Source organism: Falco cherrug, chromosome 3, assembly GCF_023634085.1.
Source record: "Falco cherrug isolate bFalChe1 chromosome 3, bFalChe1.pri, whole genome shotgun sequence".
NCBI lineage: Eukaryota > Metazoa > Chordata > Aves > Falconiformes > Falconidae > Falco > Falco cherrug.
Genome location: NC_073699.1, coordinates 30,769,958 through 30,791,619, shown reverse-complemented (window position 1 = coordinate 30,791,619; position 21,662 = coordinate 30,769,958). Strand labels below are relative to the sequence as shown.

At 37.6% G+C, this 21,662-nt stretch overlaps 1 protein-coding gene across 4 annotated transcripts in view; it reads left to right on the top strand.

Annotated features, from left to right (window-relative positions):
• The window catches only part of CPQ (carboxypeptidase Q), a 163,725-nt gene that overhangs the window by 113,110 nt on the left and 28,953 nt on the right, over positions 1–21,662 (top strand). For all 4 annotated transcript variants that reach the window (XM_055705657.1, XM_055705656.1, XM_027814217.2 and 1 more), the window contains 2 exons: positions 4,472–4,563; positions 14,241–14,442. In XM_055705657.1, the coding sequence (XP_055561632.1) occupies positions 4,472–4,563; positions 14,241–14,442 (294 nt within the window). The remainder of the gene's footprint in view (positions 1–4,471; positions 4,564–14,240; positions 14,443–21,662) is intronic.

Sequence of the window (21,662 nt, the reverse complement as noted above, 5' to 3'; positions counted from 1 at the left end):
TCACAGTTTCAGAGTGCATGGTGGGGGTCTGCAGTAATTTTCCTTTTTATTGGGTACAGATTAGCTTTAGCCCCATCTTTGCACTGCTAAGGAGCTTTTCCTCTCTTCAGCTAATGCAACTTCTTATGAATGTTCTTAAAAATCAGGAGGGGTGGGAAATAAATGCAGCTTTCAGACTGAAGGAATAGAAATAGACTTTAGAAATTAAAACCAAGAAGATAGTATTTTACCACTGATTGCACTATAAATGCAAGTTAAAATACTTTATCTGTTAATCTACTTAGAGCCATTTGCGGTTTGTTTATATGCCTCATGTAAGCTGAACAGCTATGTGGTTTGCTTGTGGGTGATCCCACTGCCTTGGCTTGAAGGGGAGAGAATCCTTTTTCACAAAGATGGAATTTTTTTAAATTTTCAAGACCTGATCAGTCTTATAACAGCATGATGACTTCTCTTGAAGAAGTCTGATTAGCCATCTGCTAACTGTCTTCTTAGGAAATACTGTGTCTTTGTATTTAATCCTCTCCATCAGTAAGAATTTATGTTTATAAAGTGGGAAAATATTTACTGAAGGAAATTTAGTATTTACACAACTGATCTCTATTTTGATTAAAAAGGGTCACAATTCAAGTCCCCCTCCTGGCTTATGTGCTGTCTTGAGGGTAAAGCAGGTTTATTTTTTTTACATTACATGTGACAGATGAGCATAACTTGTCTGTGCTTGTAGCAAGCCATACATTTCACTTTCACTGTGTGGGAATGTCTCAAATCTATCAAGCATGAGCAAAACATGTAGGACATAAAATTCTTTTGTAGCATCCTATTAAGTGTCTTTTCACAAGGAGATCATCCACATGTGTAAAAAGTGTGTGGATCTAATACGCATCATGTCTAGAAAGTGTTGATTTTAGATTTTAAATTAATATAAAATGTGTATATATGAATATATATGTGCATGTGTGTGTGTAATACCATATTAGTTGCTGACAGTTATTTTTTACATACATTATGGAAGAAAAGCTTTTGATAAAATACTTCATTGTAGTTGAGGTTGAAGTCAAACTGGTTACTTAATACCACTTAGTTACAAATTTTTTCTTCTCAGGCATTTTGTATTTTGGCTAATCTAGGCTTGCTGCTGGCATCTGCAAGTGTGAGTGCTCTGTGACAATTTAAAAGAAACACAGAATAGCGTTAGTAAGAGCAGCATCTTAGTATGACTGAACTGTGTGGTACCCAAGGACAACAAAAAGACTAGTAGCTACTACAGCACAGAGGGAGTATAATACATCGAGTGTCCTGTGGTACTCACTACACACATTTCCTTAGTCAGAGATCAACCATATCAATGTTTTTGTTTCATTCTCTATCTTAGAAGTCTAGGCACCCTTTAGTATTTTTTGTGCTTAGGATAAAGTATAACCATGTGGAGGCTGATCAATAAAACGTGCCTTTGTGGTGAACTATGGTTATGTTTCCCAGTTAAGAGTAAGGTAGTCAGGGAAAAAAAGCAACTTCGTTTTTCTAAAACATTGGAGATTTGTAAGCTAATCTGTAGCTGCAGCAGAATCTATGGTTGGTTTTGTTTTAGTTATGTGAGCTTAGAAAGAACAATTTATTTGAGTACCACCTATCACCTTTTTGGTGTTATCCTCCTGTAATAGAGCTGCTATTCTCTTTATTGAGATGCAGGGGTAGGATGGAAGCTGGGATTACAGTGGTTTTGAGCAGGTACTGAGCTCTGCAAGTTTCATTTGAGTTACGTCATCTCAGATCCCAGTGACCCAGGGAGGACATGGTAGTATTCCTGCACTGATGCATCAGTGAATGCCGTTATAACCTGCTGCACATTGCCAAAATGATCTGCATAAATGGTCTGGGTAAAATTCTTTTTTTCTTCTGATACCTTTTTTCCTAGACTATGTGATATGTCATTTATATAGGTAGAAAGGAAAGAGACACTATTTTATTTGTGAAAGTTTTCCTTCATTGTAAAATTTTCTACCTACTCCTCTACACAGTACAGCCATCACAGAACATGGTTTTCTGGTCTGAGTGCTATTTTATCATGCCTTTTCAATATGTATTTGGGCTGTGATCTACAAGACTTCTGATTTTGTGAAGCTGATACCTTGCTTAGGAACTGGTAGTTTGTAAGAAGTGAGCCAAAATAGTAAACTTAATGAAAAAAAAATACCGTAACTTAAGTATAGTACTTCATATATTTTAATAACAGTGTGTATTGAGAATATTCTTAGCAATTTTACTTGTGAATATTGGATTAGTCTGATATTCTTTGATCAGAATAGCTGTGTTTCTAATAACAGGTAGATAAATACTTATCACTTTCAGATTAAGGTAATGAGGAAATTAAATTTTCCTCTGTAGACTTTGTTTTGTATTTAAAATAACTGCCTCCATAGCTTATATATATATTTTTTTATTATTATTTTTTTTAGCTTGTCCCTTGAATTTCAGTAGAACACATAAGTATTTCTGTCAGCAGTGAGAGAAATCTGTGAGACTGGAAGAACCGATACAGCACCTCTGGGACTGGAAAGAGCAAAGCTTAGCAGGGTTTTTTATTTCCCAAGCTTTAATGGGCAGATGCAATGATGGGCTGGGAAGGGGCCACAAGAATCTCAAACTTCTTCTCCGCCAGTGAGCTGAGACCGACTCAAGCTCCTGCAGAGCAGGAGAGATCAGCTGGGGTTACAGCCTGTCTGAGCCGAACCCGATGTCCCTGATCGCTGACCTGAGTCCCCCTTAAGGAAGTAGTGGCAGACTAAATCACCTTGATTTTTGCCTGGGAGGAGGGAGGAGATGCTGCTCCCCTGTCTCAAGCATCTCCTACCAAAGCTGCTTTCGCAGCCTTGGTGTGGTGGGCTGGAGACTGGGCTTCAGTACTTTGTAGTTGGTGGTATGACAAACGCCTCTATTTATGCTTAAACCGCAGTGCCATTGGAGCATTCTACAGGACCAGCTGCTCTGTGCTTTACACCCAGCACCTTTTCTTCTTTAGATCCACCTCTTCTAACCAAAGCACTGGTTATTTTGGGTCTAAAATCTTCCTAACATTAACCCAAGCGCTATTTTATTACCTTAATTTTACCTCGTTGGCCAGCTGGCTAATTTGAAAAGCAAAGGAGGCTAATCCTGTACTGTCATGATTTAGGAGAAGAGCAGGGCATCTACTGGGATGTGTGTGGGACGGTTGTTTTTAAAGTGATGAGGTTTGACAACCTTTCTGGTTACAGCCAGCAAATCAACATTTAGAAAATACGCCTTTAAACCACTGGTTTGCACTTCCTTCATTATGAAATACTGGGAATTCCAAGGTGTTTTCTTCAGTTTTTGAGTACTCCTTGTATATGCTGCCTTCAGTTATGAGGATTGCTAGTGTATAGTTTCAGGAAAGAAATCTTTCAGTTGATTTACATTGTGTGGAGAGAAAACAAAAATGAAGGTCAAGTCTATTTGTAAACTTCATCCATTTCAGCTAGGAAATTAAATAAGTTTGGACAGTGATACTGATATTATTTCTCCTCAGCACAGAATAGTGTGTGGTAATTTATGCTTTATCACTTGTGATAGTCTCCTCACTGGTTTTTCTTTTAGTTTTTTTTAATAGTTTTGGGGGCTTTATTTGTGCTTGAATATAATTAGCATTACACTGCACAGAGAACACTTTTTGTTCTTGATCTGTTTGCTCTTCCATGCTGTCAGGTTTGATGTCTCAAATGTATTTGTTTATGAATAGAATCAATCAAATAAATAAAGGGCAACAACTTCTATCTGTTCAGTTCTGCTGTGGCAGAAACAGTTTCGAAATGTATCTAAGAACTTATCTTTCTTACTCAGCTACCGTAGCAAAATAGAAAACGGCCTTGCGTTTGCCGTATTTTAAAAGTCATGCTTTCAGCAGTTGATTGTATTTCAGATTCCTAAGTACAGATTGTTGCTTTTCATTTCTCTGATAAAAAGCAAAATAATATTGCAGGGCCCCTCGGTTCTTGAAATGGGTAAACATTTCTCAGAAAAATCCAGCAGCTCATTTTCAATTAATTGTAATAAATTAACCATGACAAAACAATTCTAATTTTCATGAAAATTTGATTTGGATCTGCTGAAGGTGGATGCGCATTACTTACTGCAGACCACCAGAATGTCAGTTAGCATATGTCTCAGAAATCTATCAAGGTAGCTATTTTATGTTGTGTGGTTTTCAGACACCTACAGTATGTCCCTGAAATGTGCTTCTACTGTGCCCCTGCAACTGGTAGCAGTACCACAACAGCCCACTCCTTCCTCACATGGTCTCTCTCCCTGAAATGGCTTGCGTTTGGTGAAGGTAGAGATGAATGAAGGGAAACCCAGGCTTTTCACCTACTTGAGGGCAGAGACCAAAGCAAAAAATGCTCAAATATATGGGTATTTAATACTAAAAACAGTATTTAAAATTATGTTTTAGGACTTCGGCCAAAAAGGACTCTGCGCTTGGTGCTATGGACAGCAGAAGAGCAAGGAGGAATAGGTGCTGAGCAATACTATCAGTTGCACAAGGTAAATGATGTCTTCAGATTATTTTCTTGGCAGCACTTTTCTCCCTTGTCTCGAGACTTGCATATGATTTTTGTCAAAATGTTCAGCTTAATAACTAACTGAAAATAGTGATTCCAATTCTGCCTGAAAGTGTATTTTCTGCTTTTAATCATAAATGTAAACTTAATTTTACGTTTAACAGAAAGTGATGCGACCACAAGTATACATGTTCTGCTTGACCTAAGATATTCTGTCACAAAACTGTTCTGAAACAGGTATTTCATGATGATACCTGCCATAGCTTTCAAACATAGCTAACTTTCTGAGAATGAATGATGAATGGTCCACATATGTTTGCAATATAAATAAATTTTGTTTGCCTTACATATTTCTGCTTAGTTGTTTTTTCCCATAATATTTTACAATGTAAAATATAAAATAATACGGAGAAAAATCTTTGCTATCTTACCTTAGTAGTGTGTAATCTAAAATGCTCTTTGCCAATCATCGATGTTATGGGTTCTGGAACATTTTAAATGGTTGATTTCTGATGATCCAAGGAACACACAAACTCTGACTGGTTATCAAGTTAAAAATATTGTGTATTGTCACATCCATCTCTCCTGCTGACTGCCTTTTCAAAGTACATCATGACATCAAGGGTAGTTGCATAAAACTATTTTATGGAATATGTGTGTGGAGTTTTTTCCCAAAAAAATTATGCTGTATCTGTATAACTAAGTTAAAGTAGCTATCTTTTGTTCTTTTCCCTGATTTAGTAGTGTTACTCTCAGCAATGGTTAATATATCCAAGGCAGAGACAAGATGAATGCAAATGTGTTTAGGAAGTGACTTGCTGTACAGTAGTATGAAAGCAGACTTGCAAGCAATTCCTAAGAGTATGTTTTTAATGGTAAGCAACCTATCAGAACAAATAAATGGAAATTTCATTTTTAATTAAATTCATTGTGCTGAAAAAACTAAATCAATTTGCATCTGTAATAGAATTGTGAGAGATAGCCTTACAGTGGTTATGGTTTTCTGTCTAAATGATGAACAGTCATTTCCCACCAACTTCCCACTTACTAAGCAGTGTATTTAACTACCCATATATACTGTAGTCCCTCCTTAATTTCTCCAAAGTATAGAGATAGCTCAGCTCTCTCATGTGGAAGAGGTACCTAAGGGATTGCCTTCTCAGCTTCAGGGAGGTGACATGTTGCAGTTTAGTATATAATGAGTCGTCTGGATTTACCACTGGCACTCTGCTGTTCAGCAGGATTAAACTAGAATGAAATGCTCTGGATTATATAGCACAGGAACGAGATGCTTCTCATGTACAGTTCATTTTGGAGGAGCTGGAGGGGTGCTCTGTGCCTAATGCACACCACTCATGAGAAATGTATCATCTTCTCCGTAGATTTCCATGTTGGGTAATAAGGTCCGTTCTATGGTAGTGTTGTCAGCAACACATGAAATTGTCTCATGCACATCTCATCTTTTGCCAAAGTGTCTGCATTTAACTGTTGTCTCTAGGATTTATATTCTGAAGTAATATAAAAAAGCAGGCTTAAGGATCAAATAGGGAAATATAAAGCAGGCTGGGTGTTGTTTGAAAGATATTTGGTTACTTTGCTTTTAAAAAAATTGACACAAAGGTGCCTCTCAATTGTTGCTCTACTGGTGTGATTCCATCTGGATGGTGTGCTCCACAAAGAAAGCCCAGTCTAACTTAACAGTTTGCAATTTACATGGAGAATTTAAGCAGAAATGACATCCGTCTGTTGTTTGTTGTTCTTCTTTCCCTCCTGCCATGTGATCTGGCATAATTATAAATTGATACAACTATAGGACACCTCATTACTCATAATAACAAAATAAAGCAGATTAATACTGTACATTATATTTAGCATGAAAAATAGCTTAACCTTTTAATGATTTACTTGTGCAAATTTCTGGCAATTAGGATAGTATGGCAGAAACATTGCTTGCTGATGGTAATGAGTACAAGTTAAATAAAAGTGGTATTTAAAGATGCCTTGTTAAATGAAAGATGGCTTGTATGACTCATCTACATACCTGGGCTTATGACTTTAGTTCACTACAAACAAGTAGAAATACAAATGCAGTAATTCGGCACAGGCAGACATGGATTTCCTTGACATTGTAAATTACCTCCTTATGTCAGCAGAAATGTGGCAAGGGAGAAGGAATGAAGACAATATAGTACTGGACAAGTACAAATACTTTTCCTTTTGTAGCTTATTTATTATTTCTTTCAATTTAATTTTAGGTCTTTCTTCCTCATCTGTCATTGCACGTTGCCACTGCTAGAAAGTGGATAAGTTACTGCAGAAATAACTGAGATAGCAGCAGCATAGTGGCTTTACTGTGGTGCCAATAATTAACTCACACCCCTGCGTAATAGCATTATTTATATCACATAAGTCTTTCTATAAAGCCCAGTATTACAGTTTCTGATTATTAAAACTAGCAATAGGGTATATTGGCTGTTCAGAGCTTTATGAGAATGTAAGAGCTGCCATATTGGGTTGACCAAAAGCTCAGTCTGGCACTATTGTCTCCCATTTCTGATAGCATCTAGTAAATAGATGCTTAGGGAAAGCATATTTGCACAGCTACAGTCACAATAAGGTCAGACACATAGATTACACAACCATGCTTTCATTTTATCTAGTATTTTTCTAGAGAGCATCTCATGGTCCTCACAATACGGTTTTTCTAAGACATTTCAAGAGTTGAAAGCCAAGTATCATCCAGCAATTTCAATGCCTCCATTTAGTGCAGGGGTACCTGCCACCCCAGTACATCACAGAGCACCTGCTCAGTTTTGACTATGGGGTAGAAGCCTCCCAGGCAAATCACCAACACCTTTGCTTCCAAAGAAGGTACCTTCTGAAGTGATTTTAACTGTTAGGCAATAATTAGATTTAATCCCAGACTGGAAAAAATCTTCATTTTCTTTTACAGTTAAGACTGTTTACTTTGATGAAGGGTAATGAAATTAAAGGATCTAACTATAAATCAGGCTCCAGATCTTGGGGTTCAACACTACGTCTGAAGTGTTTGCCAAGTGGTTAGTGTTGTGTGACCCAGTTGCTGAGTAGGGCTCTTAGGTACAGAAAATACAGTAAATAACTTCAAAAATATGAAACATTGCAACTGCTGTGTTCCTTTCCAAACTGAATGGAAGCAGCAGGAGGAGCATAGTTTAAGTAATTCTGGAGGACCTCATGCTGCAGCTATTCAGTACAGATTCTCCTACCTTTAACAATGGTACCTGAATGCCCCCCAAAAGGGTTTTGAAGTTTTTTTGTGTTTAGTCTTATGCTGTCTTCATGAGGGCAGAGAGAAGTATATGTAATGAAGTGTCTGGCCTCCTTTTTGTTGCTTTGGACTAGTTTCTGTGAGAGATCTGTGTACCATGAAGACAAGGTTACAGTTATTTACTCAGCTGAATTAAGGGACTATGAATGGCTGATGGTATTTATTTTGGAATAGAAGTATTGCGTACAGTCTCCTGGGAAAGCAAATACATTTTCTAATTAGAGGACTAAGAGATCCTAGGCCACATTCAAATTTACTTTAGTAATTCTGTTGTGATCATTGGAGACACTAATGTGTTACCAATTTAATTCAAACCACATTAGAGAAAGCATTCTTTTTAGTTCTGCATTTCCTATCTTAATGATGTTTACAGTACTTACCTAAATTTCTGGTGCAAATGCCACACATTGTTTTAACTTTTTAGTAAAGATTTAATTTTATGAAAAATATCAATCACCAGTGTTTGCTGTTGTTTCCTTTTTGTGTTTATTACAAAGAAGATTTGATACTTTGCCCAAACTGGGACTGCATGAAAACAGGACTTTCTGACATGCTGGTTATCTCATTGTTGCTAACTTAAGTACTTTTGTTGATGCTCACGTGAGGTTTCTACATGATTTTCTAATGAGTTACTTTCTCCAAGAAGCAAATATCTAAAAAATTTCTTGTCACTTTCAGGTGAAATGATTCTTCCCCAGAAAATACTGGCTCCTCAAAACCAGAGTTTTCAGAAAACTCATGTATTTCAGCATCCTGTTTATTTCCCCAAGGTACCAATTACTCTGGTGAAATATAAGACATGGATTTGTGTCTGATTTGAAGCAAACACATCAAGGATTTAAATGTCGGTTCTTTTATCTCAGCAAAATAAGTTGACCAAGGTTGATTCCTTTCCTTGCCTGAAGCAGGGAAGATCCAGGATCAGTTGTGACAGCATGTCTCCTGGCCCACTAGTCGTTGTTTCATGTGGGCCAATTTCATACACGTCTAGTGTTAGGAGAGCTTTTGTCTTTGCATCTTTCCTCCCTTCCCCTCATGCAAGTAGCAGAGCTGTTGTCTGAAACGTGAAATAATGGAAACATCTTCTGAGGACAGCTGCTCCAGGCAGATGCACTCAACCGCAGGTCCTTGGTGCTTTGGGATGTTCTAATGTAAGAAAGCTGGGCTCCTTCTAGCCAAACTCTCCACAGCTGTGCAAGACACAGAAAACTGTTGTCTCTTGTTTACTCACCATGATGAACTTTCTCCTCATTGACTTCTTTTCATGTTAACATTTCACATCTTACCCAGCTGAGAACCTAAAAGCATTCTGCTTAAAACCAGGAAATATTAACAATGTTTGTGCTGTGATAATTTCTAAGGTGTGGCCAATTTATTTTCATCTATTTTTAACTGAAAGTTACAAAAGTACTCATTTGCTTATAGAAAGAGTGAAAGATGTAAACCACAATTTTTAATTTTGGCAGTTGCCTGTTTTCAGATGAAAACCTGCAATCTTTCAAAAAAGGACAGCAGTGGGATAGTCATTCAGAGTCATAACGTTTTGATACTCTTGTATTTGAGCAGCAAAAGCTTAAGTTATGGAACATTTTCCAGGAAGAACGCTTCTTTTTGGTATTCCTTTTTGTCAAAAAAAATACCTCCCAAGACAAGGCTTCAGGTAACCTGGTGCATACCTTCCTTAGCCTGCTGCTGTCTTCAGAGCAGTCTGCTTTTTCTTGTCTGTCATCCCAGAGAACTTACAATACTGAATGGTCATCTCTGTGAGTGCTGGCCAGTGGTTGCAGAGGAAACAGTAGCGGTATTGTACAAGACAGGACATGCTAGTAGTATGTTTTTACTATGTGAAATGTGAAAAAATACATGACCAAATCCTGCTCCAGGACTATTGAAGTTGCTGGGGTTTTTGTCATTGGCTTCTCAGAGGTCAGAACTCTATAGCTCTGATAGAGAACAAGACATAAAATCTGGACTTTTTTACAGACCGCTTTCCTACAAAATGTGGCAGAAAAATATTTCATCTTTTGACAAAAGCATGAGCCCTTTACCCATACCTTTTCATCTATCAAAAATTGTGCTAATCTTCAGCTTTACAGCAGCTTTATCCCATATAATGATGGGGTAATTTACAGAAATGTATAACTCGGTGTTCCTGATTTTCCCTGTGTTCATTTGAAAAGAGTGTGAGCCGTATGATCATGCTTGTGGCTGGTGGTTATTATGACTTGATGCTGGCGCATCTCTGCTTCCTAACAGCTGTTTTGGTGGTTTTTCTCTAGTTTCCATTTATGCTGTTTTGCTTCATTAAATAATCTTGAACCTAAACAGCAACTCAAAATTACACTACCCCATGTTTATATATTATTAAATGCTTAGAGGATATGATTTATTTTTTTCTTTTCCAGCTGTCACATGCACTTAGGTGTTTCTGGTGTTTTCTCTTGTCTTTCCTGTAGTCTCAGGTGCCACCATGACAAAGCTGGGTGTTGATTTAAATACACTTCTTGTACTGCAAGTGGGATGACCATCATTTCACCTTAAGTTCTGCAACATGGCTGTCACCGTCATATACTTGAATCCCAACTGCTCTGAGTCAAATACTGGAATGCAAGAATATAAGTATTGGTGTTTCCTAAAGTTAACTGTAAATCACAAACAGAAAGCTGAAAATGCACTGTCAGATTAACTAATGTCCCTTATCACTGGAACAAATTAACCGTTAGTCAAGAACAGTGCTTTGCCATTATAAACTTCAGTATTTTCCATGTAAAGTGGCGATTTTTCTCAGTGGAATAAAAAAAACCCAAATCAGTAAATGAGCTATTGGACAAGTAATAACATTCTATTTTAAATAGCACCAAATTGCTGAAGGCTTTTAGGACAGCTGTTCTCTCCCTTGTCCTTTCAGGTATCTCACAGCTTTTGCTGGGTAAGAGGAATTGCCATCAGCCATCAGCAACTCAATAGATTAGTCATGAGATGTTGAAAATTCCCGTAATTTTGAAAATAATCTTAAAATTCTTTGCTTTGCAGCTCCACACCAGAATCTAAGTGGAGTCTGATGAATTTGAGTGCACTAGTTTAACATTTGGTAAGAATTAACAGTTGGGATTTTGACTAAGTAGCTACCTGTAGGGTAGGGTGTACCTCCTTGGAATTCCTTTGTCTGCGCTAGATGGGACAGGTGTCCTGTCAATAGGAGTACCAGTCGTGCATGTTGCAAGGGTTTGTTTTCTTGAATGAAAAGATTTTGCTGTAATTTCATGTTTTCAAGTGTTTGCCTTAGAGATGAGAAGCACATATTTTTAGTTTTGCTTAGAAGAGATAAAAATAGATTGTTTATAGAGAAAACAGAAATAAAAGGAATTAAAATAAAGAAATTAAACCCAGAAGTATTGGCAAGGATTGTGCCTATTTGCATATTCAGTGAAAATAGCAAGCTATAGAAAGCCAATTTTCCCATGCAGTATTTATTGCAATATTTCATTTTAAAAGTGCAGTTGAACAGCTGAACATGATAAGATAAAGAGACGTGACCTCTTCTGCGGCTGAGTCATAGGAGGATAAAGGATAAAAGCCCATTGTGATGCTCAGAGAATTAGGCAGCAGGTTAACATCAACAAGTTTTAATTTTCTGGTATGTACTAAGAGAAGTGGCACAGCAAATGGGATTCCTTTCTGAAAAAATTGCGTACTGCATTTAAAATACTTCTCTAAATGATAAATTCACTGTGAGGAATGAATGAGGGAAAATGGAGGAAACAGCTGAGACTGCAGTTACTTAATGAAATCGTACTGGTTTGTTGTGCTGTTCCCTTGAATTAGTCAAGGGATCAATGTATGGTCTCACCTCACCTTGCTAAGTGGCAGCTATTCCTGCACCATAGAGATCAAAGGACAACACAGCACCTTCCCTATAGCATATTTTCCAGTACATACTTCTTTCTGTGTAAGTAGAAACACCAATATATATGTATAAAAATGGGTGTGGTGAAACCAACCTAACTCCCTTTTTTAAGATTGCAACTTCCAAACTTGACAGTGAATGTTTTATAATTAATCCTATCTTCTAGTGGACAAAATAGGGAAAAAGCTTTCTCAAGGACAGATGGTACTTCAAGTAGTTGGGACCTATTTCTTTTTTGTCCCCCAATGAGTCTAATTTCTCTCCCCAGGGCATCCTGTTTTCATGCCACTCTAGCACGTTCTCAGAGCTGAACAGCTTTCTTACAGAGCAAAAATATGGTGTAATGTATCGTGGGTGGTTTGTTTCCTCAGTTTCATATTAAAAACACATGCAAACATTTATGTGAGAAAACACAGCTGAAGACTGCAGTAATGCTGCTATACTAGCAGTTTATGAAGTTTTGGAACTTAGGAATTCTGTTCTTCAGGGCGGTAGGTGAGATATCTTCTCAGTATCTGTACTGTTTCCGTGCTTGCTCTTCTCACCTTGTTGCCCTGAATAGTCCTTTCCACTTGCCTTATCACTCCTACTTACTGCAGCTTCTCTAAAAATGAGCAGAAGTCCTGCTTTGAAGACTCAGCCAAAGGGGCCGTTTCTGAGTGTTTTCTATTGTGGTATTTATGCAGAGCTCACCATAACTTAAGTTAGCTTTCATTGGCAATTCACCACCAAAATGTGTATTGTCTTCCCTAAGTCTTGCTCCCTGAGCTTGTGATGTAAAGATTTACATTTGAGACACTTACTGTTGTAGCTGTGACTTTGAAGCATCATTGGTCCCTTTTACCATGCAGTATGCTTTTCTTGATCTGCTTCTCTCCCACTGTGTTCAGAGGATCCATGGACACAATTTCATGTTAAGACTCATGACCTGTAATACTGCTTTTGATGATAGGCCTAGACACCACATATATCCTAATTATTTACATTTAGTCTTTTATAAACTGAAGATTATTTTCATTGTATAAAAATAGCAATTGCCAATTTGGTGACAATATTGGTTATTTCCACCTTGATTTCCAGTAGTTGGATGGGTGGATAGGTAGATTGGTTATTTTAAGGTTACTTCATTGTATGCAAAGATTTTGTATGGAATTTTTTAAATGCTGGATGTATTTCTAAGTTAGAAATGAATACCCTCTGGTATGTTAGAACTTGTTTCACCCAAAGAGAAAAGTTTTGGGAAATTAGAGTATAAAATGCAGTTCTTGGCAAATTCTTTAAAGAATTTCTGAAAACTTATGTGAATATCACATTCACAGCCACCTGTAGTTGATATTTAGTTTTACATCCAGAAAAATGTGAAAGAATTCTTTACTGATTTGTGGGCTTATATAAGCTGTTAGTGACATGGATCTGTTACTCACCAATATCACATATCTCTTGTAATGATTTTCGTGTAATAACCCATGACAGCCATAATATTCTGGAATGAGATCTGGGTATAGGAGTAAAAACTGCATGGACTTCTCTTAGTCACGTTCAAGAGTCTGAAATACAGGGTTTTTTTCTGCCTGACCTGTCCATGAACTGTTTTGTGTTGTGAAAAAGTTGTGTGCCTCTCAAAAAAAGTGAGACTTCCCTTCATGTAAAGTCCCTAAGTATTTTATTCCAATTAAACCTTTGTGACTGAGTGTTTGGGGCATATGGGAAGCAAATAAATGGCTCTGGATTCTAATTTTTTATTCTTTTAGCAAAAAAGAATCTTTAGTGCACTTGAAAAGCACATTATTATTATGCCATTTGTACACAAAATCTTAAAATTTCATGTTTCCTGTAAGGGCTTACCTTGGAAGTACAACCTCCCTTAAAACAGACATTATTCCTTCAGGTCAGGAGCAACCTTGGTATTTCAGACCAACCAAAGTCAGGGTTGACTACATGGTATATTGAAAATAATGTGTTTCTGAAGAGGCAGCAGCTGTTTTTTTAAAGGGAATGGCCTTCACAATCTAAGCGAGCTTTGAATACCTCTAATTTTAAAGTCAACCAGGCTGCATACCCTCCCCCCAGCGACAGAATTTCTGAGTTTCAGGTCTGAGAAGAAAGTGAGAGCTACAAGTAAAAACTGAAATACGGTGGTAATAGCTTGCCTTTCTGGGTGACACTTCAGAATTCTTAAAGCAAGTATTTGGGGACAGCAGGCCAGTCATGTTGTGACTCCTATGGAATATTCACGCCTCAGAACTGAACTTGAACTATTTCAGTGTTCTCATACAGAAAGATTAGGTCACTTCATTTATGCTTATACACATACAACCACAGAAAGCATTTCTCTGCTTCTTAACAGATTTGTTACAGTTTGCTCACACTGACATCTAGAATCCAGTATATGGTGCCAAAAATATCAATCACAAAACAGTATCTTCTTTCCTTACACGTTTAGGAAAATATATCCAACTTTGATATCGTCATGGAGTCTGATGAGGGCACCTTCAAGCCATCTGGACTGGGATTTACTGGCAGTGCTAAAGCTCGGGACATTGTGAAAGAGATCATGACTCTGCTGCAGCCCATCAATGTTACAGATGTTTATGACAGCGCAGATGGAACAGACATTGACTACTGGATGAGAGACGGGGTGCCCGGTGAGCATGCTTTACAGATGACACTGCTCCTTCCATGCAGTGGCACATCAGATGGGTGGTCTGGTGTTTTGAAAACAGTGAGAAATGCTTTCCCTCAAGGAGTAACATTCAGTGTAGGTGAAATGTGGAAGTGCTAAAAGGTGACCAACAGAAATAGGACATAATGTGCGTTTGAGCTGCAGTTTAATAATGGTATAGATTATACGTAGCATAACATGCCTAAAATCGTCTTTTCAGCTTTAAGGATTTATAATAATTAATCCCAGACTGGTGGTTTATAAATAGTAAACTAAGGCAGAGAAGAATTCTCCAATGTAAAAGAAGTATTTTTTTATTTTTATTATTATTATTATTTTTACTTTGAAATACAGGGCTTTTTCTTTCTGTTTTATATGCTGAAGAAACAATGTTTTTAGAGGCATAACATTTAAAAGGTTATGGGGCATTAACGTGTGCTAAAGGGGGAAAATTATGCAAAGTTTGAAATTATTTGAGAGGGGTTTTTGCATATTGTATTTGGCTCCCAGTGAGGAGCAGCTTGTTGGCAAAGAGGATTGCAGGCTGCAAGAGAGATCCACTGCTGGCAGCCCTCTGGTGCAGGAGACCCCACACTAGCACGGGGGCTTGCAGAGCACAAGAGTCCCAGTTAAAGGCCAGCTTGGGTGAAGCCTTAGTTAATTTCCATGGTAGTTTCCACACTTGAATAATAGTAGAAATAAAAGTTTCATAACACTGATATTTAAAAAATTATGATCGGTTTTAAAATTTTAAGGTTCTTTTTCTCTGGTGTTTTATGACTGGAGTAGACTGGCGCATCGCTCATGCTAGTTTTACTAGTAGCTACTATATGCTTAGAATCTCTTACTATTTTATTAACTGCCTTGTCTTTTACCTGGTCTTGTGGAAGATGCAGTGAGTCACAGAATATATGCTTCTTATTTATGGTCAGAACCCTTTGATTCTCACTCACCTGGGTGTACAAAGTTACTATAAAGTTGCCTGCCTAGATAAATAAATGGGTGTCTAATTTTCAAAGCAAAATATCTGTGCTGGGCAAGAAGTATGGATGAATGGATGTTGTTAAACAGCCAGGGATTCATCTACAGCTGGTGTGCTGCTTTCTGGGTGAGGTGCGTGTGGTTCAGTGCAATGTCATACAGCTGTGACATTGGGTGCACTCAGGTACCTAGGTGTCTGCAGGTGCCTCTTTCTGTGGGTGCATCTTACATGAGTGTTAGGGCCGTGTGCTCAGTTGAGTTGAGAGACCATAAGAACTGTTGAGAGACTGTAGCCGTGCATCATCCTTCAGAATTTCAGACCAACATATCTGTTTTGTAGCTGGAATATGAGAACTCACCACTCAGCCTGTGTTTAGAAAATGTGAATGTATCAGAATTATTTCCTAGGTAAAGTGTTGGGAGCACTTACAGATGATCCTCAGGGGCTTCCATTGTGCTTCCCATCTTGGTGTGACAGACTATGGAAGAGGGAAAAATTTAACACTCAAATGTCTTGTTTTCAGTTGATACGTGAGTGGTGCTTGTGATGGCAGTGTGTAATGAGCTCTTGTACACCAGTTTTCATCAGCTGAGGTGCACCTGGAACATAAACAGCTACAGCTTGCCGTGGTCCTCTTGATTCACCAGGACTACATGTGTAAAGTACACTCAGAAGAAGAAGGCAGAAATGGGAGCCCTCTCCCATAGCCACCCATACTCCTCAGAAGCCATAAACTATGAAAAGTATCATAAACTACAAGCTCAACCTTGGGAAAACATAAATACACAAGAACTGAGACCTCAGTTTTTAAATAAGTCTGATCTGCTTTCCTATTAAAAATTTGGCACATTAATTGATGGTGGGGGTTTTTTTCTGTCTGAAGCTTTGGTTCATTTAACTTCCCGTTAAGCAAATAACAAAGTGTTCTTGCAGCATAAAGGAACAGCGATTCTTTTTTTCCCCATTGAGCCCCAGTGGGAAGGAATTAGCTCCACTAAAAGAATTTTGGCTGTACCCGGGAGAAGTCTGAGACATCTTGTAATCTTCATGCCTTGTCCCCAGTATCCTCACTGCTCGAATGAGCCCTTATGGTATATAATAACATTGGAACAAATTGAACACACTGTAACAGCTTTTATAATTTGGTCCAATTTAAACAAGCAGTCAAGTGTTGACACTTCATCAATTTTATTTAAATATTTTCTTGAAAATACACTTGGTGGCTTTGTTTCTGCAACAGTGAGAGAAAATAGGGTTTACTTCTTGAACAGTAAGAATGGTTTCTGACATAATTTCTCTAGAATTTTTCTCCTTTTTAGTGTTAAACAGATTCTGGGATTCACCTTTTTAGATGCTATTAAAATTCTGTTCCTCCTGCTCCTTTCGGTCTGAAAGGTCCACAGAGGGCAACGGCATGTGTGTTCTCAGAGCTGTTCATAGCTGCTCCTGAGACAGGCGAAATGTCTCAGGCTCCTTATTCTCTGCTGTTTCCAGTATGTTTATTTTTAATGGGCAGGCAATTACATGCTATTTGTAAAGTTACTTAAACATATCTGCAAGAAAACAGCAGTGACTATTCTGAGATTTTAGGATGAGGGAGGCCAGGAGAGTTCAGAGTGCTTTGTGAACCATTGACTGAAGCTTAACTAATAACTCTAAACACGAGCAAAGTGATCTGCACCAAACAGGAGTTTAGTGCTTTGTGATTGCCAAGTATTAGAAATATTTTCATCAGTGGCCTTTACATTGGATTATTTTGAGAACAGTTCAGCCCAGCAGTGAGGAATGTCTGTAGCTGTGTTTTTCTAGTGATAGCCAGTTTTCAGCTACTGAAAATATTTGTGTAACATTCGGTTTGCTTTTTCATGAAGCATAAATCAAGTGAAATGAGGTTTTTGTGGTGTCGTATTTTATCCTGTGGTTTTATAGTTTGAGGTGACCATTGGTCGTAAGACTGCTCCTTTATTAATTATGCAATTATCTTCCTCAGCTTTCTTTTTAAGCGTTCAATTACGTATTTGTTTTTAGTTAGGGATACATCTAAACTGTGTCACATAAATTTGTTCCTTTTCAACAGTAAGTTCTAGTCAAGTTTGGCCAAGATTTGCAAATACAGGTTGGTTGGGTTTGTTTGCTTTCTTTGCGTGCTTTTCCACAACAGGCTTCTTCAGTATCTGAAAGGGTTAAAAAAACCCTTAAGCAAGCCCTGTTATACCAGCACTCAGGTATTTTTGTTGAAAAAGCAAGGTATCTGATGATCACAAGGATGCTTTGAACATGATTTAAACTAGTACCTAAGGTAATAGCACCGGGGGTCGAGTCAGCCTTCCCTGCAAACCTTCAGAAAGTAAAAAAGGCAAACAAAGTGATTATATTTGTATTATGGTATCCAGTGAACATTAATTCAGCTTTAGATGTTAGGGAAGAGGAAAACAGGTGCTGTCCTATTTTTGCAGAGGGAAGGCTGCTTGGAGACAGTATTTCCAGGAGAGATGGTTCAGGGATGCTCCTTTCTGCTGCATTCGTCAGGGAGGTTATCTGTTGCTGCAGTGCTTATGATGGGAACACTTTCTGTTAGGAACTGAGCTGTATTTGAGATCAAGCTGACCCAGGACATCAAACAACTCCCCAAAGGCATGTGGCAACTCTTATTTAAAATTCAACCAGTGACCTAAAGGTGAAACTCCTTTTTTACAGTGTCACTCTGAACCTTGATGGTTGGTTGTGTCTTTCTGTCTCCACACTGATGGTGTCTTGCTTTTTTGTTACATTAGACAAGAGGAGGAATTATTCTTCCAGAAACTAATAAACCAGTAGTTCATCTAACTTTAATGTTTCTTCAGAAATCAAAAATTCATTTGCTAACCCAATCTATTAGTAATTTTCTCAGAGGTGGCAAACAAATACTATCATATATCATTTCTCTCATTTTTATATTTTCATAGTGCTTATTTATTACCTTCCTTTAAAATAAGATGTATTTTGGCCTTAGACACCAGGCTTTGACATGCATTATTTCCTTTCTTATTACAAAAGAAGTTAAATCCTTCAGTTCCATTCCTTTTCTGGTGCATGCTCCCCCCTTATCCCTCTGTCCCCATCATCCTTTGTAGCACCAAAGTCCAGTATGAGCCTGCCAGCATGCTTGAGCCAAGCCTGGTCCTCTGCTCAGTGTCAGCCAGGGGCATTTTTGAGCAAGTGTGAAATGGGAAAACTCCCTGACTTGAGGTTGCCACCTGGGCATGAAGAATTGGATAAAAACTCTATTTCCCATAAGTGGGTCATCTGTTCGGAAGTGATACTCGTGATACTCCACTGTGATGCATGAGGCATTGCACCTCAGTGTACCTGTTTTATACTGTCCACAGGCTTGGGCAGACTCTTTGGATCCAGTTTCTAAGCCTCTTTTTATTGCCAAAAGAATAAAAACTGTAAAGAAAAAGAGGAAAAATCAGATTCACATGGTTTAGGACTTCACAGGCCGAAGCTGAAAAGGCTTTGCCTTGATTGCGCACAGGTAAGGGATATTGCACTTGACAAAGACCTTCTCACAAGATGAGGGAGAGAGAAAAAGTTTTCCTTAAAAATAGACATTAAACTTGATTTTCTCACTTTAATATGTCACATTTGTGTGATTTGTGATCTCAGACTATTAGTGTACGGTATCATGTGGAGAGCCTTAGTTATTTGACTGACTAACACAAGTGAAATATCTCCTGCTCACCCATGGAGCAGAAAGTTGGACAAAACTTCTGAACACTACTGACAGAACTACCTTTATAGATCGTGTTATAAGTACTTCGATAATTTTAGTTACTCCCGAGGTGCTACATTTTTGTACTTTCTGAGTTCTCACTGCTCTGGACATACGTTGAAGCACACTGCCAGCACCAGCCAATATGGGGCTGATTTATGTTTTTTGTGGATGTGAGGTGTAAGGGCCTTATGGTATACACCTATGTCTTGCCTGAGTCTTGATCTCAATAGATCTGAGATAATACCAGCACTGTTGTGTGATAATTAGGATTTGTATTGTATTGTTTTTTCCAAGTAATTCCTTTCCTTTTAAATATCTCATCATTCCAAAGTAAATATAGTGAATGAGTATGTTCCACTGCAGAAGTCAAATTTTCTGCAACTTGGGAGGTATTAAATTAAACCAGTATGCTAAGAGAACAGTTATAATTGCTTAGCACTTAGAGAACCTGCTGTAAGTGCTACAGCTATTAGAAACATTTAAAATCTTGATTGCAGAAGGAACTGTGTGTATTAATCTGTAAAATAATTCATCTATGCACTAATTTATCATTGTTCCATAAAAATAGGCTTTTGAAACTAGAAATTATTCTAGAGTAATAAATCTAATATGCTGCAACTTTTTATGAAGGTGGATGCCTTAAAAGGCTCATAGTTTAACATAATATCTTTTATTAGCCTTTCATATGAACTCTTTTGCTTTTAATAAAGTTGTTAAAGTCTTTGAGACTAATCATTTAATGAAAGGAGTAGTCTGTAAATTATGGTATGTTTTCTTATTAATTGTGATATTTGACTACCAGACAAGTTTGACCATGCTTTACATAAAATTCCTTTCGCCTTTGTTCTACTTGGGCTGGAGTCTTGTTTTGGCATATTAGAGTATGGGGCTACTTCTAATAATCAACAGGAAACACCAGAACTGCAGATTTTTTTATTTCATTTAGACTAGACACAGATCATGTAAATATTGAGCTAGGATAGTACTGTTGGGGAGAGGGATGGAGTTGGGTGATTAGACACAGTGCCTGAATGCAAATTTTACTGGTAGCTTAATAAGAGGGCTTCTGTAATATAATTCTCATTAGGACATGTACATGTCTAATGCAAGGGGACAGGGTGGTTTTGTCAAGGCAAGAAGAATGTGTTATCTTTGGGGCAAAATAATTCATGACTGTAGCAAATACTTCATAAGTGCTCATCCACATTATTTTGATAAAAATGAAGACTACTTCTGAATGAACTTGCTGAAGTCTGCCTTCACTATGGGCACCCACTCTTTGGTAGTATGTTTTAATACTGCAGGAAGACTTGAAAGTCTAGAAATCATCATACCTTACAGTGAGAAATGGGAGATGTTAAATCTCTCTCCGTTTATGCAAAACTGTGTTAAGTGTTGACTCAACTGCAGCATACATATTAGGCTGGGAAGAGATTTGTCTAATTACAGCACATTTCTCATTGTTTTAAAAAATAGTCCATTAACAATTGAGTCTACCTGAGTCTAAACAAATGCAAAGTGGAAGAAAGCAAACACCTTCTTCCAATAAGGTTAGTGAGCTACAGAAACACCTTGCAGACTTGGTGGATTCTCCATAATTTTGAATGTGCAAAACAGCACTTGGGTGTCCTCCAAAAAGTAAATGGTAATTCAAGCAGGAGGGCTGGGCAATATGCAATAGATAAAAGGTGAGGGGTTTTTGCCATGTGTTATTCAGAAGGTGTGATTAGATGGTAATGGATCTTGCTGGCCTTAAAACATCTGTGAATCTGCCAGTAAATATTACAAGCATTTTCCGTAATGAAATGTCTCCTTCCCCATTTAAGACTCACCCATTTCAAACAGCCTAGGTTTTTGACTATCAAAAGCTCATGTCTTTGGTTTTTACAACATTTAGATAATCCTAATGACAATTAAAAAACCAGAACTATCGTTAACTTGCCAATCCCAGAGGAAATTTGAACTGTGAAACCAAAAATATTTGCAAAACACTATCATACATTGCTGAGCAGCTTGAATTTCTTGTTGTATTCCTGGTTTTTCTCTTTTCTTCAGTATCTCATGCAGTTTATTTGACAATGTTTTGTTGGTGGTCACGAGCTAAGTGGTCACAAGCTAAGAATCACAGCACATGGATTAAGCAGCTGATACTACATAGCGCTTAAATTTGTCTTTCAAAAACCTGACGCAAGGCAGATTTAGAATAATCTTGTATTAATATTGTAATAAATTAGTTTGATGCACTGACATTCTGATTGGCTATTAGAATCCTAGAAGAAGTAAAATTGTTGAAGTGCATTCAACACTGCACAAATACTAAATAAACTTATTAATCTAGTAATGAAAACTTAAATTAAGATGTTTAAAATAAAATCACAAATTCTAATGATTCTTGCCCTTTTTGTCTAGTGGATTTCTTTCCCTTAAAGATACTTTGTCACTGTTCATTCTGTGAATATCAGTA